At 43.6% G+C, this 27,741-nt stretch overlaps 1 protein-coding gene and 1 long non-coding RNA gene across 3 annotated transcripts in view; one reads left to right on the top strand and one right to left on the bottom strand.

Moving 5' to 3' along the window:
• The window catches only part of LOC106570042 (uncharacterized), a 93,533-nt gene extending 82,415 nt beyond the window's left edge, over window positions 1-11,118 (top strand). The window contains exons 7-22 of the mRNA XM_014141968.3: window positions 1,047-1,263; window positions 1,664-1,803; window positions 2,714-2,840; window positions 2,983-3,018; window positions 3,136-3,275; window positions 3,449-3,575; window positions 6,494-6,648; window positions 6,975-7,101; window positions 7,318-7,353; window positions 7,493-7,605; window positions 7,865-7,994; window positions 8,449-8,588; window positions 8,886-9,009; window positions 9,154-9,312; window positions 9,652-9,811; window positions 10,037-11,118. Of these exons, the coding sequence (XP_013997443.3) occupies window positions 1,047-1,263; window positions 1,664-1,803; window positions 2,714-2,840; window positions 2,983-3,018; window positions 3,136-3,275; window positions 3,449-3,575; window positions 6,494-6,648; window positions 6,975-7,101; window positions 7,318-7,353; window positions 7,493-7,605; window positions 7,865-7,994; window positions 8,449-8,588; window positions 8,886-9,009; window positions 9,154-9,312; window positions 9,652-9,811; window positions 10,037-10,125 (2,020 nt within the window). The 3' untranslated portion in view covers window positions 10,126-11,118. The remainder of the gene's footprint in view (window positions 1-1,046; window positions 1,264-1,663; window positions 1,804-2,713; window positions 2,841-2,982; window positions 3,019-3,135; window positions 3,276-3,448; window positions 3,576-6,493; window positions 6,649-6,974; window positions 7,102-7,317; window positions 7,354-7,492; window positions 7,606-7,864; window positions 7,995-8,448; window positions 8,589-8,885; window positions 9,010-9,153; window positions 9,313-9,651; window positions 9,812-10,036) is intronic.
• Window positions 11,119-11,522: 404 nt separating this feature from the next.
• LOC145860368 (uncharacterized) lies at window positions 11,523-27,272 on the bottom strand. Of its 2 annotated transcripts, none has more exons than XR_014380408.1 (2): window positions 27,198-27,272; window positions 11,523-15,318 (listed from the first exon to the last, which is right to left on the bottom strand). It is a non-coding gene; the product is annotated as an uncharacterized LOC145860368 (long non-coding RNA). The 2 variants fall into 2 exon arrangements; XR_014380407.1 differs by lacking the exon at window positions 11,523-15,318 and adding an exon at window positions 20,118-25,135 and having other exon boundaries at window positions 27,198-27,267.
• Between the last annotated feature and the right edge of the window lie 469 nt (window positions 27,273-27,741).

The following is a 27,741-nucleotide window of genomic DNA, read 5'->3' as shown; positions in this document are numbered from 1 at the left end:
CCAAAGCACAGAGAGAATCTGGCCGCAAGTTTTAATTCACGGGCAATAAAGATAAAACACCAGATAAAAAACCTAGGTGTTATTATAGATTCTGAACTCAGTTTCAAATCATACATTAGGAACGTGACCAAAATAGTGTTTTACCACCTGAGGAACATTTCCAAGGTGCGGCTGTTTCTCTGTCAGGATGACACAGAGAGACTCATCCATGCTTTTATTACAAGCAGGCTTGACTACTGTAATGCTCTCCTGTCTGGTCTACCCAAGAAAGCCATTGGTCAACTGCAAAACATACAGAATGCTGCAGCACGGGTACTGACCAAGACCAAACGGAGAGCACACATTACACCGGTTTTAAGGTCTCTGCACTGGCTGCCTGTGAGTTTTATAATACATTTTAAGATTCTTCTATTAGTTTTTTAATCAATCCATGATTGTGCTTCCCAATACATGTCAGACATGCTTTGAAGTTAAGTATCCAGTAGGTCACTCAGGTCCTTTGGCACTGGCCTTTTAACTATCCCAAAGCCTAGGACCAAGAGGCAGCCTTTGGTTACAATGCCCCCAGCCGCTGGAATAGCCTGCCAGAGAACCTGTGGATTTTTTAAAAAAGAAATCTTAAAAAACACCTTTTTAGCTTTGCTTTTCATTTTTAGTCATTCAGTTTATTTATTTTTCTTTTTTTTTTCCTTCTGTAAAGCACATTGTGTTGCATTCCATGTCTGAAATGTGCTGTATAAATACAGTTTGATTTGATTTGACGAATCAACATCTTGTGAATACTTACATAACTGGATAGATATTTCTACTTTCACCCTTTCATATCTTGAATAGGGACACCAGTGCCATCCTCAGTGTGCTAGTGTCGAGCTCTACTAGTGTCTCCATCATTAGAGCAATGGCCAATCTATTCACCAGCTTTGCCTGTTTAACTCACTTTTAAAATAGGTCATGCATTGTTAAATGAATCTTGTTCAGACCACTGATCCTTACTGTTCATTACCCGGACTTGTTGTTAACCCCCGTCTTTCCATTTCTCTCTTCAGCTGGGTTTTGTACGAGAAGCCCAACTTCAAAGGGGAGAAGATCGCTCTGGACGAGGGGGACATAGAGCTCAGCTACCCCTTCGACCCCCCTGAGGAGGAAGAGGGACAACAACCGCAGAATGGAGAGGACAGCCAGAAGGAGGGAGGAGAAGAAGAAGTGGTGGCGGCCAAGCCGGCCAGGAGGTTCATCATAGGATCAGTACGAAGAGTAGTCAGGGTAAGAAGAAGAAGAAGAAGAAGAAGAAGAAGTCACAGATGACCCTTTATGAGGACCCCTTACTATTATGATTATATGATTAGCACTAGATCAGTGCTTCTCAAAGTGTGGGATGCAACCAGGCAACTACTGAAGCCTAGGTTGTGGTTAGAAACATGGCTTTGTGTATTTGGTGGATCAGAAGAATTCCAAAGGCTTTAGGTGAGAGTTAAGTCAATCTGATTAGGTGTGGTTCAGTAGAACCGCTCATCTGTTGGTAGACTCAGGCACTCTTAAGGATTTCTGCCTCACAACGCTGTCCTCTCTGTTAGAGCCTGTATCACAATAGCGCTGCTCTGTGAGACTATAGCACCCTCTAGTGTCAAAGTACCATACCTGTCATTTCTCTCTGCCCCCGCAGGACTACAGTGTGCCAGAGATCAGTCTGTTCCCAGAGGAGAATGCCGAGGGGAAGAAGGTGATCTTCAGAGACACGTCAGATGACGCCAGGATATTTGGCTTCCCCATCAAAGCCAACTCCGTCATCATCAACGCTGGACTGTGAGTAACTGTAGTCAGCTCTGCCAACTGCTTCTTAGTAGGCCACGTTGGGCACAAGGATAAACATTTATGAAAGTAAGATGATACAATGTATTATTTGATCAAATAAAGCTTCAAATGTAATCCCTGGGGGAGTAGTGCTAAGCTGACATATGGAATTGTTTTAAGATGGTCGTACTATAGACCATTTGGCTATTTGATTTTGAATTTTAGGACCCCTTTAGGTATAAAAAAAATGATGGCAAAAAAGACAGTCAAAAAATATATCATAAGAAACAAAGGTTTGAAGTGTCTGTCCTAAATCAAGGAGATATAAGAAAGCTCAGGAAATATTTGTAGTTTTTTTTACACATATCTAACCCCTTTGTTGTGTAGGCACAAAACTACCTTCATACTTCCAATATTTTTTTACATCTGGTTACCTTCAGCAGAGTCCTGTGACACTTGTGGGGTCGTAGAGCAAAACGGAGAACACCGTGTTCATGAGAATCTCCCCTTTCCATAGTGGTCATAATAGTTTTTAGGTCGAACCGTTCTGACGCTACATACATTTCCATGAGAAGACCGATTTTCGGGATGTCTTATGATCTGACAAACACCGCTCTAGCCCTGCCATGTGGAAGTGCAACACTGGCGGATGCAGTGGATTTGAAATGCATCCAATGCCCAAAAAACGAGATCTCTAGCTTAAACTGGCGGATTTTGATGGGGAATTTTTTATGGAAGTTAGATTGACGCACCAGTGCGTCAGTCAACTCTAGGGGTTTAACGTTGTATTGGGTGAAAATAAGTTAAGCTCAATATTACAGTATATTGGCTATTTTATTGGTGTGATAGCATGGTTTTGGTGAGGTCTGTCTTCTGTAATGATATCTCTGTTCTGATTGGATTGACTCGCTTCTCTCTTCAGATGGCTGGTATATGCTCAGCCTTTTTTCCAGGGCATACCACGTGTTCTGGAGGTGGGGGGGTACCCCAACCCTGCAGCCTGGGGCGTGGAACAACCTTACGTGGGCTCCGTGCACCCTCTCAAAATCGTAAGATTGTAATAGACAAATTGTAGAGACTGACCACAGCTATAACAATGTACACCCCATAGAAATAGCTTTAGTATAATTAATGTATTGCATTCATAGGAAAGATCCATGAAATGACATTTCCCTAATGTTTTTATGACAGGGTGAACCAAGAGTGGAGAAACCTGGTGAGCCCAAGGTAAGAATGAACAAACAAACGAATGATTGAAGCTGATACCTCACTGTTAAAATGATTGGGTAACTTTCCATTGAATCTTACTCAGCCCCACTTGTGCCTGCTGTTTTTTCTTCCCAGCTGGTGCTCTATGAAAAGCCCTACTTCACTGGGAAGACAAGGACAATCTACACCAACATGAGAGACTTCATGACCAGGAAGGATAGACAGCAGACTGCCTTCATGTACAGCCCTGGATCCATCAAAGTAGAGGGAGGCTGGTGAGTAGATGAGTAGACTGTGTGTGCATATGCATGTGTGTGTGTGTGTGTGTGTGTGTGTGTGTGTGTGTGTGTGTGTGTGTGTGTGTGTGTGTGTGTGTGTGTGTGTGTGTGTGTGTGTGCATGCGTGTGTTACTTCATGTATCTTACCCTGTGTCTCCCTGTACTTCTAGCTGGGTGGGCTATGAGAAGGAGGGTTTCCGAGGCCACCAGTATCTGTTGGAGGAGGGAGAGTACCATGACTGGAGGGTGTGGGGGGGCTGCGATGCCGAGCTGCGCTCTGTCAGAGTCATACGAGCCGTGAGTGGGCCATACCATCACGTAACACCCCCATCTCTATCAGGCCCTTGTATCTTGTATCCAGCTGCTGCAGGAATGATCATGCCCTAAATGGCATATAAACTGAGTATACAAAATATTAAGAAGGCCTGCTCTTTCCAGGTGAAAGCTATGATTTCTTATTGATGTCACTTGTTAAATCCATTTCAATCAGTGTAGATGAAGGGGAAGAGACAGGTTAAAGAAGGATTTTTAAGCCTTGAGACAACTGAGACATGGATTGTGTGTGTGAGCTATCAGAGGGTGAGTGGGCAATCATTTTGAACAGAGTATGGTAGTAGGCGCCAGGCGCACCAGTTAGAGTGTGTCAAGAACTGCAATGCTGCAGGGGTTTTCACGCTCAACAGTTTCCCGTGTGTATAAAAAATGGTCCACCACCCAAAGGACATCCAGCCAACTTGACACAACTGTGGGAAGCATTGAAGTCAACATGGCCCAGCATCCCTGTGGAACGCTTTTGACACCTTGTAAAGTCCATGCCCTGACAAATTGAAGCTGTTCCAAGGGCAAAAGGGGGTGAAACGTAATATTAGGAAGGTGTTCCTAATGTCTGGTATACTCAGTGTATATCATATATACAGGTACAGTTGAAGTCGGAAGTTTACATACACCTTAGCCAAATACATTTCAACTCAGTTTTTCACAATTCCTGACATTTAATCCTAGTAAAAGTTCCCTGTCTTAGGTCAGTTCGGATCACCACTTTATTTTAAGAATGTGAAATGTCAGAATAATAGTAGAGAGAATAATTTATTTCAGCATTTATTTCTTTCATCACATTCCCAGTGGGTCAGAAGTTTACATACACTCAATTAGTATTTGGTAGCATTGCCTTTAAATTATTTAACTTGGGTCAAACGTTTCAGGTAGCCATCCACAAGCTTCCCACAATAAGTTGGGTGAATTTTGGCCCATTCCTCCTGACAGAGCTGGTGTAACTGAGTCAGGTTTGTAGGCCTCCTTGCTTGCACACGCCTTTTAAGTTCTGCCCACACATTTTCTATTGGATTGAGGTCAGGGCTTTGTGATGCCCACTCCAATACCTTGACTTTGTTGTCCTTAAGCCATTTTGCCACAACTGTGGAAGTATGCTTGGGGTCATTGTCCATTTGGAAGACCCATTTGCGACCAAGCTTTAACATCCTGACTGATGTCTTGAGACGTTGCTTCAAAATATTCACATAATTTTCCTTCCTCATGATGCAATCTATTTTGTGAAGTGCACCAGTCCCTCCTACAGCAAAGCACCCCCACAACATGATGCTGCCACCCCAGTGCTTCACGGTTGGGTGAAATAATCTGTCTGTAAACAATTGTAGGAAAAATTGCTTGTGTCATGCACAAAGTAGATGTCCTCACCGACTTGCCAAAACTATAGTTTGTTAACAAGAAATTTGTGGAGTGGTTGAAAAACGAGTTTTAATGACTCCAACCTAAGTGTATGTAAACGTATGACTTCAACTGTAACTGCCAAAATAAAGCAAACATCCAACATACAGTGTCTTAATAGGCGTCGGGCCGCCACGAGCCAGAACAGCTTTTATGCACCTTGGCATAGATTCTACAAGTGTCTGGAACTCTGTTGGAGGGATTGTGGTGGAAAACGCTGTCTCAGGCGGCACTTCAGAATCTCCCATAAGTGTTCAAATGGGTTGAGATCTGGTGACGGTGACAGCCGTGGCACAGGGGATGTATTAGCTTTCAGATAGCTGCATTTTCGTAACGCAGACCATCCAAAAATCAGTGTTTTAAACCATTTCACCTACGTTTCATATTGAAAGTCAGTGTTTTTTGGCTTCAATAGAGTGACAAGGGGCGTGCAACACAAAATACATTAGTGCATCAGATGACAGCAAAAGTGCAACACTGTAAGGCTAGCAGCCACACATAAGTAAGTTAAATTACAATGAAAATGCAAGGTATTTTTTCCAAAAAACGATGAATGGCCATCATATTTCTAATGTTTATCATAGAAAGAAAGTAGCCAGCTGCATTTCCTAATGTTTGATGCTAACCTTGCGTTTAAACTTGCTACTGGAGAAAAACTACACCAGTTTAAAGTAGAGTGGAAAAGTAGCCTACATATCACTCAGAGCACTGTATAGTGATCCAATGGAATATATAGTGGAGAAGTGCAACTATAGTACAATAATATCCCTTTAACATTCATGATTTGGAGGGAACCCTGACTGAAGCCGAGCATAATTTACAATAAAAAGCATTTTAGATCTGCGTTTACAAAACGCAGCAAGATATTTTTCTGCATTTCATCTTTCCTTTTCTGTATGAAAAACACAAATGCGACCCCTGTGGCATATGGTTTATATCATTTTCATGCTCATCAAACCATTCAGTGACCACTTGTGCCCTGTGAATGGGGACATTGTCTTCCTATGGGGGCATAGCCATGGTAGCCAAAATAATGGCCCGCCCAGCATTTTTATACATGACCCTAAGCATGATGGGATACTAATTGCTTAATTAACTCAGGAACCACACCTGGGAGGAAACACCTGCTTTCAATACACGTTGTATCCCTCATTTACTCAAGTGTTTCCATTATTTTGGCAGTTACATGTGTTACACACAGAAGACCCCGACAAAGGGATGTACTCAGGCTTTTGGTTTGCGGTTAAGGTTAAATATCTATAATTTATAATTCACTCAAAAACAAATGTAGTTCCATTGAACTAATCAGTGTGAAACACGTTTGACCAGGCATGGAACTAAAGGTAGCATCTTTAAGGGCAGTGGCACACAGTAGCTGGTCACATTCCTGTTGGTTAAGTTTAGGATGGAGCTGATCCTAGATCTGTGCCTAAAGACAACCCCTACCTGGAGCCACAGTATGTGACCTCTGACCACTCTGTCCCCTGTAGGACCTGACCGAGCCCATGTTGGTATTGTATGAGCAGCCTGACGTGGAGCAGGAGGTGGAGCAGGACAACACCTTTGAGGTGGCCGAGGCCATTCCTGACGTGGAGCTGTTTGGCTTCCGCACCACCACTCGCTCCATCCACGTCGTCAGTGGAGCGTGAGTACAAATGCTTGTGACGAGCAGCGTTATAGTCTAACATGGGTGTCATCTCGTGTTGAACAGTAATGACTGATATCATTTTAACTGTGTCTGAGGCCTGATAAGATAGTAAGAATATGATCATAACTAGAGCCAATATACAGTAGATATGGCTCTGATAATAACTTGATACTGGCTGATACATTGATAAGAATATGATCATATTTGACAATACCTTTATGGACATACATTACACATAAGTTCCCTCCAACAGTGAATGAAGGACGGTACGGAGTATTAGTGGAGGTTTGACGCTAAGGTCCACTGTTATCCTCCTCCTCCAGATGGATAGCCTACTCTCACGTGGACTTCTCTGGTGACCAGTATATCCTGGAGAAAGGTTTCTACAGTAACTCTGCTGACTGGGGCTCTTCAAACAACCGCATCTGCTCTGTCCAGCCCATCTTGCAGGTGAGTAGGTCGTCTAGAGACGCTTTTCTACAGAGTAGACAGTGGAGAGACGGAAACAGACAGGAAATGACCTGAAAGGAGAACACACACACTGTTCAGATGCTCCTTTATTGTTCATTTTGAAACGTATTCATCGCTGAGGAAAATTTGAAGGGATTGCTGATGTCAGACATCGTGATGTTTACTCAGTGCACCCGGTTCTCTTGTCTGTTTCAGGCTCCAAGTGAAAACCAGGGCAGCGTCAGAAGTGAGGTGAGACGACTTGTAGCATCGTGTGTATATCCTTCTGCAGTCACGCTCTCTCTTTTCACACTTCACTTGTACTATGTACTACAGTGAAAGTGACTGATTTGAACTCTCTTTCTTCCTTCGCTGCCCCTGTCTGTCTCAGGTGATGCTGTACACAGAGCCAGATTTCCAGGGGGAATGCCATGTGTGTGACAAGAACCAGGAGTCCCTCTCTGACAAGCTCATCGCCAAGTCCTGCAGAGTGGTGGGAGGAAGGTGGGACAGAACCAACATGCACTATATATATATATATATATATATATATATACCAAGTGTAGGAAAAATGTAGAATTAGGAGAGATGGAAGTATACACAGGCTTAATGGAGCCGTAGAGGGATGGTATGGAGTACTGCAGGTCCTAGAGATGAGCCAGCATATAATTATTACAGTTAAAGGGGAGTTCGCTGTACTGATGAGTGTGTGGCGTTAGTAAATTCGTTTTAAATGGGTTTTGCGTGTTCCTCTACGTTTCAGTTGGGTGGTGTATGAGGGCCGTGAGTATTCAGGGAACCTGTACATCCTGTCAGAAGGAGACTACCCCAACTTCACCAGCATGGGCTGTCCTCCGAACTGTGTCATACGCTCGCTGAAGACTGTCCCGCTGGTAAGACCAATCCTCATATACTGGTCACACTCATATAAACTGGCTTATTCACTGTCAAATTTTCCTTCACTTTTTCTGTCTGTCTCTCACTCTATAGCTTTCTCCGTTTTATTTTCAATCACTTAATGAATCAATTTGTTGTATTTAGCTTAACACCCTCAGCCGTCTCTCTTCCCCATACCATTACTCCTCCCAACTCCATACCCTGACCCACTGTAACACTGCTGCAGCCTATCCAACCTAGTGTGTGTGTGTGTGTGTGTGTGTGTGTGTGTGTGGTGTGTGTGTGTGTGTGTGTGTGTGTGTGTGTGTGTGTGTGTGTGTGTGTGTGTGTGTGTGTGTGTGTGTGCGCGTGTTTATACAGGAGGGGTTGGAAGAAAAACAGAAGACACATTTCCATCCCATATGGACTAATAAAGTATATCTTAACACTGTCTCCCCCCTGTTTCCCCAGGTATTCTCAGTGCCCTCCGTCTCTCTGTTTGGTCTGGAGTGTTTGGAGGGCAGGGAGATCACAGTGGACACAGAAGTGGTCAATATGCTGGAGGAGGGCTACAACAACCATCTCCTCTCTGTCAGAGTCAACCGAGGCTGGTGAGTGTGTTTAAGTGTGTGCGTATGTATGTGCGTACGGGTATGCGTGTTTAAATGTGTGTGTCTGAGGGTTGACATTATGTGCTCTTGTGTTTCTGACCTGACAAAGATCCGTTCCAGATGGAAACGTTGTCAATAAAGCGGTGAATTGGGAGCTTTAACAGTGTGGGGGCCTTCTTGTTCTGTACTAGTATTCTTTATTAGCCCAGCACCTATGTTTTTAAGGATGTGCGTATGACCACAAACTTTTCCCTTGTGTCATTCTCTCTCCCTATACCTCACTTGCTCTCTTTGCAGCTGGGTGATGTGTGAGCACAGTAACTACAGGGGGCGCCAGTTCCTGTTAGAACCTATTGAAATCACCAACTGGCCCAAATTCAGTCAGCTTCTCACCATTGGCTCAATGTACCCAGTACGGCAGGTTAGAATCATTATGACTTCATTCACTTTGTTTGGGTTGGTTTATAATACAGTACTTCTACCCAATTCATGTTTACTCTTTTTATTACTCATATTTATATTTACTCATATATTATTTACATGTGCCCATTTCCATTTCCTGCAGAGGCGGCACTTCTTCCGCTTTAAAAGCAAGGAGCGAGGTCACTTCCTGTCCATCCAGGGTGGCGTAGAGGAAATGAAGTCGGGACGCGTGGTTGTGACTGAGCAGGTGGAGGGCATGAGCGACATCTGGTTCTACCAGGAAGGCCTCATCAAGAACAAGGTATTACTCACTAGGAATAAAGTTCCTCAACTTGTTCATTCTCATGATCATTTTCTTTCACCTTACTGAGGAACCCCTGGGACTCCCCCTCGGACCCCATGAGTTAACTCATACATACATTGACAGCCCTAAAATGTTGAGAATCCGTTTTTTCCCCCATAGAAGTAAATATCAAGCATTTTTATATCTTCAGATGTTATTTCTCCTATTTATTTTACACTATATTTATCATGTTTTACAATTAATTTCCCACATATCCTATCCACATTGCTTAGATGTTTTGCTATTTGAGCACACCAGATTTCTCAATTACTTATGTCTCTTGCTCTCGTTCTCTAGTTGGCTCCTACTATGAGCCTGCAGGTGATGGGAAACGTGGAGGCGGGGGCGAAGGTGGTGCTGTGGTCAGAGACCCGGCAGCCTGTCCAGACCTGGTCAGCCCAGATGAGAGGCACCATCCCCAGCCTCACCTTCCCTGGCATGGTGTTGGACATCAAAGGTGAGACACTAGTCTAATTTTAGGAGTGAAATTATAAGAACTACACATACATGATTTGTACTTTCATGTAATACTATGACCACTCAGCACCTATTGAGTAAATGTTTGGGGTAATTACCCCCCCCCCCCCCAATGTTTCATATGAGGCGATAGTACAGAATGTCACCTTTTATTTGAGGGTATTTTCAGCATACAATTGTATCATTCATTTATTGTATCTCTCAGGTGGCAAGCAGTACGATAGAGACCATGTGGTGATTTTACCAGAGAGTGAGGAGAGGCCTTGCCAACAGTGGGAGCTGGAGCTGCTGTAGCCTTCCAATAACCTTCCCTCAACCCGCACCCTTCACCCGCTCCTCCAATACAATACATTCCAATATCCCCAACCCTTCAGAACTCCTGATTTTCAGTCTGTGGAGATGGACATGGCCTTTAGGAAGCACCACAGACTTCACCTTGTGTCATCATGGTCAGGCACTCTCAAGAGGATCCCAGAACATCTTCATTGCAGTTAAAGGGTTTCTTTCATTCCGTGAAGAATCATATGAGGGTTATCATTTTTTGACTGAATGTGAGGAGAGCAGCATATGAATGACTCAACAACCAACAACCAGAGCCTTTGGATGTGGTCACCTGGAGAGGATGGGAAGGGTAGTGCTTCTTTTCCCCTCCCTTAAATGTGTGTATTTGGATTATTCTATTTACAGACATTCTACCCTCTCAGATTGTTCCTTGACAGATGGTATGACCCGGCTTAGCACACACAGTAGTGGACAGAACCATTCACTTGAACTCACCAATGATCATTGGGAAGGTCAAAGTTACATCTACTATATGATACATCATCTGTGGCTACTAGCAATATATTTAAGAGGCATTCATAAAGGAAGCCAAATCTATGCACATTATTTTCTGAATTGGCTTATTTCTGTATTTTTTTTAAATTTTGTTTGACTATGTAATTTACTACCTTTTGGGAAGACATTGGATGGGAAGTGTATTCTTTATGCTGTATAATACATACACAATACATATAATAATGTATGATGCAGTGCAATGACTCTGTGGGCTTTTATGCAGTTCCTCTCTAATGCTACAGTATGTTCTTCTATTTCACTATGGTCGATCTATTTTCATAGATATGAATCATACATTGCCAATCACTGTCAATATACAGGTTACTTTCTTATTTTTATATTTAACACCAAATGCCTTGCACCTCAATGCATTATTCTTTGATACCAAAAATAGAATGTGAAAAGAAATGAGTGGTTTTCAAATATTAAATAAAACTATCAAAAATGGAACTGTTGTTCAAATGTCTTGTTAATCTAAAATGTGTCTTTGTTCTTTCATGGATCTTCAATTGTAGCTAAGTTAGTATACTGTCATGTATTCCTTGGAGAAAGAAATGCTGGGACATCATGGGCTTTCACATGTTATTATAATGCAGACAGGTCAAACTTGAGGAGTGGTACTGTCTGACTATCATCTAGATTGGCTACCAGGATTCACACAGATAGAATCTAGAAACACTGAGCAAGCTGTTCTGAACACCATGGTGATGTGTGTACAAGATACAGGACTGTTAAGAGTGAGACAAAACAACTGATAGTAGTGTGGCCTACTCTGTACAGAACATACTATGCATATGTACATACAAGTAGCTCAAAGTTAAATACAGTACCAGTCAAAAGTCTGGACACACCTACTCATTCAAGGGTTTTTCTTTCTTTTTACTATTTTATACATGGTAGAATAATAGTGAAGACATCAAAACTATGAAATAACACATATGGAATCATGTAGTAACCAAAAAAGTGTTGAACAAATCAAAATATATTTTATATTTGAGATTCTTCAAATAGCCACCCTTTTCCCTGATGACAGCTTTGCACACTCTTGACATTCTCTCAACCAGTTTCACCTAGAATGCTTTTCCAACAGTCTTGAAGGAGTTCCTGCCTATGCTGAGCACTTGTTGGCTGATTTTCTTTCACTCTGCGGTCCAACTCATTGTGTTGAGGTCGGGGATTATGGAGGCCAGGTCATCTGATGCAGCACTCCATCACTCTCCTTCTTGGTAAAATAGCCCTCTACACAGCCTGGAGGTGTGTTGGGTCATTGTTCTGTTGAAAAACAAATGATAGTCCCACTAAGCCCAAACCAGATGGGATGGTGTATCGCTGCAGGATGCTGTGGTAGCCATGCTGGTTAAGTGTGCCTTGAATTCTAAATAAATCACAGACAGTTTCACCAGCAAAGCACCCCCACACCATAACACCTCCTCCTCCATGCTTAACGGTGGGAAATACACATGCGGAGATCATCCGTTCTCACAGTGTCTCACAAAGGCACCGTGGTTGGAACCAAAAATCTCAAATTTGGACTCCAGACCAATGGACATATTTGGTCCATATCGTAATCTAGCATGTGTAGGATGGTCATCTGAATCAGGGTTAGTTAGGCTGCTGGGGTGAAAGAGGAGCGATTACGGTAGAGGAAACCAAGTCTAGATTTAACTTTAGCCTGCAGCTTTGATATGTGCTGAGAGAAAGACAGTGTACCGTCAAGCCATATTCCCAAGTACTTGTATGAGGTGACTACCTCAAGCTCTAAACTCTCAGAGGTAGTAATCATACCTGTGGGGAGAGGGGCATTCTTCTTACCAAACCACATGACCTTTGTTTGGGAGGTGTTCAGAACAAGGTTAAGGGTAGAGAAAGCTTGTTGGACACTAAGAACGTTTTGTTGTAGAGCATTTAACACAAAATCCGGGGAGGGGCCAGCTGAGTATGAGACTGTATCATCTGCAAATAAGTGGATGAGAGAGCTTCCTTCTGCCTGAGCTATGTTGTTGATGTAAATTGAGAGGAGCGTGGAGCCTAGGATTGAGCCTTGGGGTACTCCCTTGGTGACAGGCAGTGGCTGAGACAGCAGATTTTATGCTAATTGCTATTTGAAGTTGTATCTGGTCTGTCCTAGCAAGCCTGGCAGCCACTCAGCATTCAGTCCCCATAAAGCAAAATATATCATTGTAATGTTATTTTTTTCATTTTTTTCTTCATATTTCTCTTTCTTCTTGGCCTTCAAAATAGCATCAGATCAAACACTACTCACTCAGTTCCAGGTTGGATGGTGTCCTCAGGTCTCTGCTGTTTGTTTGCTAGATCACCCTCAATATAGCTTGGAAACCTTGGTAGCAGTAATCTATCCGGTTAATTTTGGACACAATTATGGCTGTAGGTTTGGAGTTTTCATCTGGAGTGAAGGCCATGCTGTGGAGGGAAGCATCCTTTATGTCCCTGATGAAAAAATCCAAGTTTATCTAACTCCAAATCTATCCTTTTGTAAATAACATGTTGAAAAATGTCAGAGCTCACATGCAGCTGTGTCTCTCTCTATGCCTCTCCAAGACTGGTGTGCCAATACTGCTGCCGTGTGGTAGCAGAGTGAACAGTTTGTGACTAGGGTGGCTGGAGTCTTTGATAATTCTTAGGACCTTCCTCTGACACTGCCTGGTATAGAGGTCCTGGATGGCAGGAAACTTGGTCCCAGTGATGTACTGGGCCGTACGCACTACCCTCTGTAGTGCCTTGCGTTCGGAGGCCGAGCAGTTGCCATACCAGACAGTGACGCAACCAATCAGGATGCTCACGATGGTGCAGCTGTAGAACCTTTTGAGGATCTGAGGACCTATGCCAAATCTTTTCAGTCTCCTGAGGGGGAATAGTGTGTTTGGACCATGATAGTTTGTTGGTGATGTGCATACCAAGGACCTTGAAGCTCTCAACCTGCTCCACTGCAGCCCCGTCGATGAGAATGGGGGCATGCTTGGTCCTCCTTTTCCTGTAGTCCACAATCATCTACTTTGTCTTGATCATGTTGAGGGAGAAGTTATGGTCCTGGCAACAAACGACCAGGTCTCTGACCTCCTCCCTATAGGCTGTCTCATCGTTGTTGGTGATCAGGCCTACCACTGTTGTGTCATCAGCAAACTTAATGATGGTGTTGGAGTCATGCCTGGCCATGCAGTCATGAGTGAACAGAGAGTACAGGAGGGTACTGAGCAAGCACCCCTGCGGTGCCCCTGTGTTGAGGATTAGCGTGGCGGATGTGTTGTTACCTACCCTCCCCCCCGGGGGCGGCCCATCAGGAAGTCCAGCATCCAGTTGCAGAGGGTGGTGTTTAGTCCCAAGGTCCTTAGCTTAGTGATGAGCTTTGAGGGCACTATGGTGTTGAACGCTGAGCTGTAGTCAATGAATAGCATTCTAACATAGGTGTTCCTTTTGTCCAAGTGGCAAAGGGCCGTGTTGAGTGCAATAGAGCTTGCATCATTTGTGGATCTGTTTGGGCGGTATGCAAATTGGAGTGGGTCTAGGGTTTCTGGGATTATGGTGTTGATGTGAGCCATGACCAGCCTTTCAAAGCACTTCATGGCTACAGATGTGAGTGCTTTGGGTCGGTAGTCATTTAGGCAGGTTGCCTTAGTGTTCTTGGGCACAGGGACTATGGTGGTCTGCTTGAACCATGTTGGTATTATAGACTCATTCAGGGACAGGTTGAAAATGTCAGTGAAGACACTTGCCAGTTGGTCAGCGCATGCTCAGGGTACATGTCCTGGTAATCCGTCTGGCCCTGCGGCCTTGTGAATGTTGACCTGTTTAAAGGTCTTGCTCACATCGGCTGCGGAGAGCTTGATCACACAGTTGTCCAGAACAGCTGATGCTCTCACACATGCTTCAGTGTTACTTGCCTAAAATCGAGAATATAAGTAATTTAGCTTGTCCGGTAAGCTTGTGTCACTGGGCAGCTCGCGGCTGTGCTTCCCTTTGTGGTCTGTAGTAGTTTGCAAGCCCTGTCACATCTGACGAGCGTCGGAGCCGGTGTAGTACAATTCAATCTTAGTCCTGTATTGACGCTTTGCCTGTTTGATGGCTCGTTGGAGGGCATAGTGGGATTTCTTATAAGCTTCCGGGTTAGAGTCTTGCTCCTTGAAAGCAGCAGTTCTACCCTTTAGCTCAGTGCGGATGTTCAAATCAAATCAAATGTATTTATATAGCCCTTCGTACATCAGCTGATATCTCAAAGTGCTGTACAGAAACCCAGCTTAAAACCCCAAACAGCAAGCAATGCATGTGAAAGAAGCACGGTGGCTAGGAAAAACTCCCTAGGAAAAACTCCCTAGAAAGGCCAAAAACCTAGGAAGAAACCTAGAGGAACCAGGCTATGAGGGGTGGCCAGTCCTCTTCTGGCTGTGCCGGGTGGATATTATAACAGAACATGGTCAAGATGTTAAAATGTTCATAAATTACCAGCATGGTCAAATAATAATAATCATAGTAGTTGTCGAGGGTGCAACAAGCACGTCCGGTGAACAGGTCAGGGTTCCATAGCCGCAGGCAGAACAGTTGAAACTGGAGCAGCAGCACGGCCAGGTGGGCTGGGGACAGCAAGGAGTCATCATGCCAGGTAGTCCTGAGGCATGGTCCTAAGGCTCAGGTCCTCTGAGAGAAAAAAAGAAAGAGAGAAAGAGAGAATTAGAGAGAGCATATTTAAATTCACACAGGACACCGAGACGGTCCAGAGACAGACGACCCGCCCCCGACACATCTCTGCGCTCGGGGCGAGACGGGGGTCGGCCTGAGCCCCACCGAGACCCCCGGCGGGCCCGGCGTCCCCCCCCCGCCAGCCGCCCCCCCCTAGGGGGCCCCCCCCCCGCCAGCGCCGGGCCCACAAGCCCGCCACGGCACGCCGGGGGGGGGGGGGGGGGGGCAACCCAGATAGGAAGACCACGTCAGTGACTCAACCCACTCAAGTGACGCACCCCTCCCATGGACGGCATGGAAGAACACCAGTAAAGCCAGTGACTCAGCCCCTGTAATAGGGTTAGAGGCAGAGAATCGCAGTGGAGAGAGGGGAACCGGCAAGGCAGAGACAGCAAGGGCGGTTCGTTGCTCCAGCCTTTCCGTTCACCTTCACACTCCTGGGCCAGACTATACTTAATCATAGGACCTACTGAAGAGATAAGTCTTCAGTAAAGACTTAAAGGTTGAGACTGAGTCTGCGTCTCTCACATGGGTAGGCAGACCATTCCATAAAAATTGAGCTCTATAGGAGAAAGCCCTACCTCCAGCCGTTTGCTTAGAAATTCTAGGGACAATTAGGAGGCCTGCGTCTTGTGACCGTAGCGTACGTGTAGGTATGTACGGCAGGACCAAATCGGAAAGATAGGTAGGAGCAAGCCCATGTAATGCTTTGTAGGTTAGCAGTAAAACCTTGAAATCAGCCCTTGCCTTAACAGGAAGCCAGTGTAGGGCGGCTAGCACTGGAGTAATATGATCAAATTTTTTGGTTCTAGTCAGGATTCTAGCAGCCGTATTTAGCACTAACTGAAGTTTGTTTAGTGCTTTATCCGGGTAGCCGGAAAGTAGAGTATTGCAGTAGTCCAGCCTGTAATCCATATTGATGAAGCCAGTGATTGTATGTTGCCATCGGAAGAATCCCGGAACATATTCCAATCTGTGCTAGCAAAAGAGTCCTGTAGCTTAGCATCTTATTGACCGAGTCACTGGTGCTTCCTGCTTTAGTTTTAGCTTGTAAGCAGGAATCAGGAGGATAGAATTATGGTCAGATTTACCAAATGGAGGGTGAGGGAGAGCTTTGTACGCGTCTCTGTGTGTGGAGTAAAGGTGGTCTAGAGTTGTTTCCCCTGTGGTTTTACATTTAACATGCTGGTAGAAATGAGGTAAAATGGATTTGAGTTTCCCTGCATTAAAGTCCCCGGCGACTAGGAGCGCCGCCTCTGGATGAGTGTTTTCCTGTTTGCTTATGGCTGTGTACAGCTAATTGAGTGCAGTCTTAGTGCCAGCATCGGTTTGTGGTGGTAAATAGACAGCTACAAAAAATACAGATGAAAACTGTCTTGGTAAATAGTGTGGTCTACAGCTTATGATGAGATACTCTACCTCAGGCGAACAAAACCTTGAGAGCAGATGTTGTTTACAAATATACATAGACTGCCACCACTTGTCTTACCAGAGGCTGCAGTTCTATCCTGCCGAAAATACTTAAAACTGTATGTTATTCATGTCGTCGTTCAGCCACGACTCGGTGAAACATAAGATATTACAGTTTTTAATGTCCCGTTGGTAGGATATACGTGATCATAGTTCGTCCATTTTATTATTGATTGATTGTATGTTGGCTAATTGGATCGATGGTAAAGGTAGATTGCCTTGTCGGCAAACCTTTATCCACAATACCTCTGTCTCTTTCTACTGCAATTGACGAGGATGAGGGCCTTGTCGGGCATCTGAAGTAAATCCTTCCTGTCCGTCTCGTTGAAGAAAAAGTAGTTCTCCAGTACGGGGTGAGTAGTCGTTGTCCTGATATCTAGAAGTTATTTTCGCTCATAAGACACGGTGGCAGAAACATTGTGTACAAAATAAGTTACAAATAATGCGAAAAAAACATATACAATAGCAGAATTGGTTACAGGATTGTTCAATGGCAAATCTCCTTTGGCACCATTATCCCACTATACTTGTCATCGGAAAGGTCTAGGGAAGTTTTTTAGGATAAAAAGAAATGGAATAGAGCTAAGCACAGGGAAGATCCCAGAGGAAAACCTGGTTCAGTCTGCTTTCCTACAGAAACTGAGAGACAAATTCACCTTTCAACATGACAATAATATAACACTCAAGGCCAAATGTACACTGAAGTTGCTTACCAAGATGACATTGAATTTTCCTGAGTGGCCTAGTTAAAGTTGACTTAAATTGGCTTGAAAATCTAGGACAAGACTTGGAAATGTCTATCTATCAATGATCAACAACTAACTCGGCAGAGCTTGAAGAATTTAAAAAATAATAAAGCTCTTAGAGACTTACCCAGAAAGACTCACAGCATTAATCGCTACCATGTATTGACTATATAAATTAGATTTTTCTGTATTTCATTTCTAATAAATATGCAAACATTTCTAAAAGTATGTTTTCACTTTGTCATTATGGGATATTGTGTGTATATGGTTTAGTTTCGTTGCACGAATAGAAAGACAGTTTGTAGCAGTAAAAAAAACAATAGTATGTGCAAGAGGGGAAAAAAAATGCCCAATAGGACTTGTCCCAGAAGGACACCTCTTAAAAAAAAAGTAAACCTTGACTGGGATAGCTTGTTAGAAGTTCCAGATCATAGGGCCTCTGTAGGTCATTCGGAATTGCTGTTGTCTGTTTCTTGTTGAGTAGTTATGGAAATCATATGTGGCTGTAAAATAGTTTTTAATAGATGGGTGAGAAAAAAATCTATTTAATCCATCTTGAACAAAATGTGGAATAAGTCAAGGGGTATATATACTTTCTGAAGGCACTGTATATATTGGTTATAATGTGCAAATGTCACTGGTGCTCATGTCATGAATGAATGAATCAAAAAAAATGTTTTGTGTCAGATCACCAATTGGCAACCCATCACTTATGGGATAAATTGACACATAAACAAACATTACAATAATTCACTATGGTAATTAAATGTAAATCACCAGCTTGCGGTTAGGAACCGTATCCAACTTGCCATCCCCTGTGTCTCTCTCTCCCTCTCTTTTACTCTGTCTCTCTGTCTCCCCCTCTCCCATTTTAAGTCCAATAATCTTAATTACTATATGTATTGCCAAAACAAAATAGTTTTCAGTCATGTGGAAATACATAGAGAAGTAGAGAATTCTCTCTCTCTCTCTCTCTCTCTCTCTCTCTCTCTCGCTGTAATGTTAAATGGGAGGAACAAGAAGATCAGAGCTGTTGAATGGATATCTGATATTATCAGGGGTGATCACAGACCTGGGTGTGGAATGGCTCCTTTGTTGGACTCCGTCCATTCTTAACCTTAAGGTTTCAGTCCCTCTTTTTTAACAACAACAGCATTTAGGGGCTACAATTTAACTTCATGAAATAAGTCAGTAAACCTATTGGTCAGAAGGGTCAAATCAGATGTTTTCTTCTGTATTGTCCTGAATTCACCTGAAATATATTTGGGTTTCGGTTTACCTGGATTCACTTCAGAATTTGTTACATGATCCGTCTCCTTGCATTTCTCTCACAAAGGAAAGTATTTTGGTTATATTCGGTCAAAACTGCTCATTTAATTTCATTTACATTTACATTTACGTCATTTAGCAGACGCTCTTATCCAGAGCGACTTACAAATTGGTGCATTCACCTTATCGTTAGTGAGTTGGGTTCTACTAACACATGTCAGAGTGGTTAGAGGGACAATAGAGCCCTGAGTACCAGGCCGTTAGGACCTGATGATCGTTAGTGAGTTGGGTACTACTAACACGTCCAGAGTACATACGAGGAAAATACCCTGACTCAACGGTCACGTAGAATTTTACTACGGTCATGACTCATGACTGCTGGTGTGGTGGTAATACGGCCACCGCAACAGCCCTACACACTACCCTCTGTAGCGCCTTGCATTCGGATGCCAAGCAGTTGCCATACTTTCCATAATTTCTGTGGTAAGGCTGAGGAGACCTTCCTTGCCCTACACAAAAATGTGGTTTAAATGTGTATTAAGAAACTCACCCGCATAACTACTCAAAGGGGGATTTTTCCTGTGCAATAATGAACTTACCCCAAACACCTGGATAACAGATTTCATTGAATAGACCCTGTGATTGTGAGCTGGTTTGGTATTATGCATGGTGAGTTCAGCCATCTTGTTTACTGTTCATAATATCTTCCTTTACCCCAAGCAAAATATCCCCTGCTTAAAGATACTATATGTATACTGTATGTAAACAAACTGGCCCTCCAATATCTATTACGGACCCTTATTAGTTACACTTTTATGGTCAACTATGTTCAAGGGTCGCTTGGTCTTAGCCAGATGGTCCAGATGCCTCCTTAGCTAGGAATGTTAAATATTTACTAGTTATCTACACGAGTTTCTGTAGTTATTTGATGGACCAATGGCAATGAAGTAAATGTGGGTTCTGAGCTCTCATTGGTCCAAAAATACAATTTTCGCAAGAGGAATTTGAGTCACAGAGAAGGAGGCGGGTCTAGTCAGTGCAGTTCAGTTGTTGTCAGAAACTTAGCTGCTTGCTCACCTTTTGTTCTGACCACTGGTTCTCTTTGTCACAGGTAGGAACTATTACTATCATTGTCTGACAGCTCTTTTGAGGAAGCCTTGTAGCTTGTGTGTATTAGTAACCATATTAAGTACTGATTGTGAGTGGCTTTAGAGTGGTTGTTGTCTTTTGGGCAGGCATCCTTTAGGAATTTCTGAATTTTATGTTGCAGGCTTCTGAGTTCAAGTTCAATTTTATTGTCACATGCACAAGTACAGTGAAATGCTTAACTTGCAGTAATCAATATCAAAATAGGATAACTAATAAAAAAATAGAGTATATAATAAAGAAAACAGGAGAAATAAGAAAACATATGCACTCAACAAATAAAGAAATGGGACATTGGTTACACTTTCTATGAACCACCTGTACATAATGCATCATTAATGCATTTATAGTGCCTTCTACCCAATAAGGCATTTCTAGACTTAATAAACATGTTATGATTCTGAAAAACAACCTTCTATAAAGGCTAGAAACGCATTCAAAATACATTTCACACAATCTCAGTGGTTAGGAGAGCTTGTGACTTATTTTGTGATAAAATCGGAGTTGACACATTCCATCATTCCTCACGGGTTTTCATTCATGCATGAAACAATGGTGTAGTTGTATTAAATGGTATTTCTTGTTTCCTCTTTTGAAGGTGAAATTCAGACATGGAAATTGAGTACTTGCCATCATATATGTAAGTAAGTGTGAGGAACCTTTGTCTCCTTTGTCTATCAATCTTTCATCTCTTCTTTAGCTGTCGACATCTCATCATCTTAGTTTTGTCAGTGTTTCTTCACCCTACCTGTCCCATCACCTCTTTTTCCTGCACTAGGGTTGACAATTGCATGTTTGTAATTCCTTAAAGTCTCCACTGTGAAATGGAAGGGTGTGAAACCTTTAGGATAATGCTTGCCAGGCAAAATACACATTTGGTGATAACCTCACTGCAGTTTGAGGCTTACCGTCTGAGACAATCCATGGAGGTGAAGGATGGTGGGAGAGAGGAGGACAGGAGAAGGAGGGAGGAAGGGAGGGATAGAGATATACTTTTTTATAAAAAAAAATACCTTGATCGGCTCAATAATTAACATCACCTTAGTACACTCTTTACTACATTGTAGCAGTACTAAAAAGTTAAAACCCAGCCACCCCTCCTCGTCCACTGCACACAGATCCCCCTGACACCCCACAACTCCACAAAGTATCCCAGATGGTTCACCAGCCCTAGTAGCATAGCTCTGGGGTCCGTACACCCCGCTCCCTTCATCTCATTCTTCCTGGTCTTCCACACTGCCAATTTTTGCCTGCCCCAACAGGTAGTTTACATTGCAGTCCCTTAGCCTGTTAGCCACACTAAACCTAGGCCCTCCAATGTATAGGTCCCAAGTCAGCCCTGTACACCACCACCCCAGGACAAAAACAGCCCTGTCAGCCTTGAACAAAAGGAAAACAGATGCTGCACTGTCTCCTCCTCCCCACAGACTGGACACCCCCTTCCCACTGATGAATCAAGGTCCGTCACATATCTGTTCGTAGCGATAGACTCCTGAATAATCCTCCCCTGTAGATCGGCTTTACACTTCTCTATGGGAGTCTTATACAGGGAGCGCCAACATCCTCTCAGAGAAGTGCCCGGTCCCAAACCCCCCTGCCACTCCGTTGCTCTCTCAGCCCATGCAAATTGTCCTTCTGAGCCAACTTGATAGCCACCGTATACAAAGCCTTTTTGCTGGCTATACAAATTCCCCTCAGTCCTGAACGATAAAATAATCTTCTCACCCACCTGGTGTTCCCCTGCAGCAGCAGCAGCTGGGGAAAAAAGGAGGTAGGTGGTAAAAGGAAGCAGATCAGTTTAATTAGTGGTTAAACGGCCCAGTCTCTGCCTGTTTCCCAGCAGCTCTCTGAAGGAGCCCGCTAGTGCAGCATGGACCCCCTCCACCACCTGCTGCAGCAGCCTGGATAACTTTATGGAGGAAGCCTCCTCTCTCAGGTCACCCAAGTTAGTGAACCCCGCTCTCACAGGTCTGGCTTGCAATCTCGCAGAGGTCAGCACTCTGGTCTGGATGAGTGGGTTGTAGAACAGTGGCTCCTCCATTAGCCGTGCTCCTGGCCGTGAAACATCTCTGTAAACAGTTAAGAGTCTCTTTCCATGCCCGAAGCACAGCGCGGTAGAACGGCATAAGGGTTGACATAGCGACCTGCTCCACATCCAAAAGAAACAAGTGCCTGTCAAATACAAGGCCCCCTGACCTCATTAGAACAGCCAATGCTGTGTCTCACCACACCCCCTGCTGGTAAAAAAGGCTCTGTGCAGCTTGTAGGCAGAAAGCTGTGACTCTGGACCCAATGTCCACCAGCCCTTGTCCGCCTTGTGCAAAGGCTGGTGAAACACTGCTGGCATGTCCAGTGTTGACCAGACCCCCCCCAAAAAAATGTTGCAGTTGCTTTAATATGTTTTATTGTCTATTGGCAGTGAAATGTGTTGTTTTACAGGGTCGGCCATAGTATTACAGCGCCACTGATGCAAATTAGGGTTAAGTGCCTTGCTTAAAGACACATGGACAGATTTTTCACCTTGTCGGCTCGGGTATTCAAACCAGCGACCTTTCGGTTCCTGGCCCAACACTCTAACCTCTAGTTAAATAGTTAACCAAATAGCTGATGCTTTTTGCACTCTTTTTACTCATCACATACGCTGCTGTTATTTTTTATTATCTATCTTGTTGCCTATTCACTTTATCCCTACCAATATGTACATATCTACCTCAATTACCTCATACCCCTGCACAATGACTCGGTACTGTTACCCTGTGTATATAGACAAATTATACTTACTCGCTGTGTATTTATTCCTTGTATTATTATTTTTCTATTATTTTTCTCTCTGCGTTGTTGGTAAGGGCCCATAAGTAAACATTTCACTGTTAGTCTACACCTCCTGTTTATGAAGAATGTGACTAATAAAATGTGATTTGATGATTTGTTTTGACCAGTGGCAACAACCACCGCCATTTAGACCCCTTAAGCCGCAACCTTGTCCACCAACTCCTCCCAGTTTCATTCTTGAAATTCTTAGATCCCCAAGAACACCCCTAGGTGTACTTTTGGACAACTTTTACTTTTACTTCACTACATTCCTAAAGACAATTATGTACTTTTTACTCCGTACATTTTCCCTGACACCCAAAAGTACTTACATTACATTTTGAATGCTTAGCAGGACAGGAAAAATGTCAAATTCAAGAGAACATGCCTGGTCATCACTATTTCCTCTGATCTGACGGACTCAAATCAAATTGTATTTGTCACATACACATGGTTAGCAGATGTTAATGCGAGTGTAGCGAAATTCTTGTGCTTCTAGTTCCGACAATGCAGTAATATCCAACGAGTAATCTAACCTAACAATTTCACAACAATTACCTTATACACACAAGTGTAAAGGAATGAATAAGAATATGTACATAAAAATACATATGAATGAGTGATGGTATAGAACGGCATAGGCAAGATGCAGTGGATGGTATAGAGTACAGTATATACATATGAGATGAGTAATGTAAGATATGATATAAAAGTGCCATTGTTTAAAGTGGCTAGTGATACATTTATTACATACATTTTTCCATTACTAAAGTGGCTGGAGTTGAGTCAGTATGTTGGCAGCAGCCACTTAATGTTAGTAATGGCTGTTTAACAGTCTGATGGCCTTGAGATAGAAGCTGTTTTTCAGTCTCTCGGTCCCAGCTTTGATGCACCTGTACTGACCTCGCCTTCTGGATGATAGCGGGGTGAACAGGCAGTGGCTCGGGTGGTTGTTGTCCTTGATGATCTTTTTGGCCTTCCTGTGACATCGGGTGGTGTAGGTGTCCTGGAGGGCAGGTAGTTTGCCCCCGGTGATGCGTTGTGCAGAATTCACTACCCTCTGGAGAGCCTTACGGTTATGGGCGGAGCAGTTACCGTATCAGGCGGTGATACAGCCCGACAGGATGCTCTCGATTGTGTATCTGTAAAAGTTTGAGTGTTTTTGGTGACAAGCCGAATTTCTTCAGCCTCCTGAGGTTGAAGAGGCGCTGCTGCACCTTCTTTAACACGCTGTCTGTGTGGTTGGACCATTTCAGTTTGTCCGTGATGTGTACGCCGAGGAACTTAAAACTTCCCATTGATGTGGATAGGGGGTGCTCTCTCTGCTGTTTCCTGAAGTCCACGATCATCTCCTTTGTTTTGTTGATGTTGAGTGTGAGGCTTTTTCCTGACACCACACTCCAAGGGCCGTCACCTCCTCCCTGTAGGCCGTCTCGTCGTTGTTGGTAATCAAGCCTACCACTGTAGTGTCGTCTGCAAACTTGATGATTGAGTTGGAGGCGTGCATGGCCACGCAGTCGTGAGTGAACAGGGAGTACAGGAGAGGGCTGAGAACGCACCCTTGTGGGGCCCCAGTGTTGAGGATCAGCGGGGTGGAGATGTTGTTACCTACCCTCACCACCTGGGGGCTGCCTGTCAGGAAGTCCACGACCCAGTTGCACAGGGCGGGGTCGAGACCCAGGGTCTCGAGTTTGGAGGGTACTATGGTGTTAAATGCTGAGCTGTAGTCGATGAACACCATTCTCACATAGGTATTCCTCTTGTCCAGATGGGTTAGGGCAGTGTGCAGTGTGATTGCGATTGCGTCGTCTGTGGACCTATTGGGGCGGTAAGCAAATTGGAGTGGGTCTAGGGTGTCAGGTACGGTGGAGGTAATATGGTCCTTGACTAGTCTGTCAAAGCACTTCATGATGACGGAAGTGAGTGCTACGGGGCGGTAGTCATTTAGCTCAGTTACCTTAGCTTTCTTGGGAACAGGAACAATGGTGGCCCTATTGAAGCATGTGGGAACAGCAGACTGGGATAAGGATTGATTGAACAGATTGCACGGATTTTGTCTACCTTGTTGTCAAGAGACTGGAAATTGGCGAGTAGTATGCTCGGGAACGGTGCGCCCGTCTACGGAGCCTGACCAGAAGACCGCTCCGTCTGCCCCTTCTACGGCATCGTTGTTTTGGGTCGCCGGCTGGGATCCGATCCATTGTCCTGGGCGGTGGAGCAAACAGAGGATCCGCTTCGGGAAAGTCGTATTCCTGGTCGTAATGTTGGTGAGTTGACGTTGCTCTTATATCCAATAGTTCCTCCCGACTGTATGTAATAAAACCTAAGATTACCTGGGGTAACAGTGTAAGAAATAACACATAAAAAAACAAAATACTGCATAGTTTCCTAAGAACACGAAGCGACCATCTCTGTCAGCGCCAGAAATACTGGCTAAAATTAATGATGTCTGAAAGTCTGATTTGCATAATATAAGGAATTTGAAATTATTTCGACTTTTACTTTTGATAGTTAAGTATATGTAAAAACAAATACTTTTAGACTTTTACTCAAGTAGTATTTTACTGGGTGACTTTCACTTTTACTTGACTCATTTTCTATTAAGGTATCTTTACTTTTACTCAAGTATGACAATTGGGTATTTTTTCCACCACTGGGAACTTCTTCCCTACTCTGCCCCACTGAAGCCCCCCAGTAAGACTGGGACATCCTGTTGTGGCCCATCTCCCCATAATCAACCTCTCACTCCTTTCTCAGTTCACATCAAACAACATCTAACCTCCTCCACATCTCCCTCCCTCTTGACACTATCACATAATCAGCAGCATCCAACACTGAAACCAACTCCCCACCTGCTGCCCCCGGAACTGACATTCCCTGCAGCTTCTCCCTCAGCCTACATAGCAGTCGTTATATGGCTAGAAAGTAGAGCTGTCCCGAGAGTGGACACCCCTGCCTAATCCCTCTCCTAGCTGGGACTGGCCAGCTCAGCCCAGAGTACAATAGCTTGACCCATGATCTTAAACCTGCTACCCAGGTCAAAAGCGTTCATGGCCCTAAACAGATCGGTATGATACTATCAAAAGCTTTTGCTTGATCTATAGAAATGAGTCCAAGATCCTGATCATACATCCTAGTGATGTCTATTAGAGAGAGAGAGAGAGAGAGAGAGAGAAACGGCGAGAGAGCGAGAAACGGTGAGAGCGAGAAATGGAGAGAGAGAGAAATGGAGAGAGAGAGAGAGAAACGGGGGGAGAGAGAGAGAGAGAAACAGAGAGAAAGTGCATGGAACATTGAATACACATACTGTAAATTTAGAGATGAGTGACATACATTATTTAAAATGAGAAAGTGAAATACCTGTAATCTACTGTGATATGTTCTAATCAAGTAATCACCAATGTACTCAGAGGCCAAGTAATGTCCTGTCCTTACTCATCCTGGCCTTACTCAATTTAAACTTTAGTCTCTCTCCCCTCCCTGACAGAAATCCTCTTCACTGGAGCCTTGTCATAAGACTTCACTAAGATGTAGCACTTATTAGAAGAACCTCTGTGTACGATTGTCTGCTAAATGACAACATGTTTACATTTTGAATAGGCAAACAATATAGTAGATTATGAATATAATGTACTAGTGCTATATTTGACTGAACAGGCTGTGTTTGTGCGTGTGTGTGTGTTCGTGCGTGTGTGTGTGTGCATGTGCTTGTAACCTTATGTGCTGGTGACTGAGCAGGATCTCTCTGAAGCTATCAATCAGGCACATCATGGAACATGGATCACCATTCTGACTATCAGAGACTCTGAACCTCTTAACCAAGGCACACACACACGCGCGGGCACACACACCCACAATCATACGTACAGTATATGTGTACCCAGTGGTGTAGTGGGGGCTATATGCAGGTATACCCACTTTTTTCACTGGTTGTTGCATATGCTCACTTACTTCTTAATCCCCACTGATGTGTGTCAAAGTAGTGTAGTGGAGATGTATGCTGTATCAACTATGTAGAACAATAAAGAAATCACAAAGTAGCCTACACAAACGTAGCTCTCGAAAACCCTTATTGTCCAAACGTAGGGTTTTCAGCCCTTACATTCACCCACTATTGACTTCATGTGAACTACGGATGTAGGATCTTAATTACAAACATCTTTCATTAATTATAATCCACATAATAATTCATATTTCCTGTTGCTGCAGGATTACTTTCCTGCTGAAGCAAACTGGCTTAAATTAAGATTCTACATCTGTACAATTCCGACACTGTGTTTTAACGTTTAGAAACGTCAATAATCATAGCTGTCAAACCGGTTTTTGAAACATACGCTGATATGCCCCTTATCTTTCATATCAGTGAGAAAGTATATTTCAAAAATATATACTTACCACATGGCTGTGAGCGCTTCGCTGGTGCCTCCAGCCGAAGAACTACGCTTCCGCTCAACTTCCTTCCCAGTTACGCTCCCATTTCCGATGCAAACTTTTCCAATGATGTCATCACGCTACACCACTCAGTACAGAAGGCGAAAGAAAACGCAGTACCAGTACCCGTCCCTACTCCATTTTAGTTCATATGAGAGCATTCTAGCATCCCTATTGCATCCTAGAGCAAACTCAAACAGATATTGTATTTCATTATAGGCTATGTTAACTAGGCGTTTTTTTAGTTTTCCTCCTAACATACTTTATCGTTTAAATTTGTATTAATCTAAAAGTGTTTTAATTTCTTGTTGTATGTGTATTTTTGTTTTCTTCAATGTCTTCCTCAAATAATTACTGCACCTGGTCGTTCATCAGAGCCTTCAGTGGACTCACAAAAAGTACCATGCATTGTTCTCCAGGATGAAGAGGACTAATAATTCCACAAAGTCACAGTTGATCGTAATGCAGTCACCAGGCAGTGAAGTGTAGATGTAACGTTTGTTCAGTA

Source organism: Salmo salar, chromosome 14, assembly GCF_965601325.2.
Source record: "Salmo salar chromosome 14, fSalSal1, whole genome shotgun sequence".
Taxonomy (NCBI): Eukaryota; Metazoa; Chordata; class Actinopteri; order Salmoniformes; family Salmonidae; genus Salmo; species Salmo salar.
Note: the sequence above shows the minus strand (reverse complement) of the source record. Positions and strands in the feature narration are given on the sequence as shown.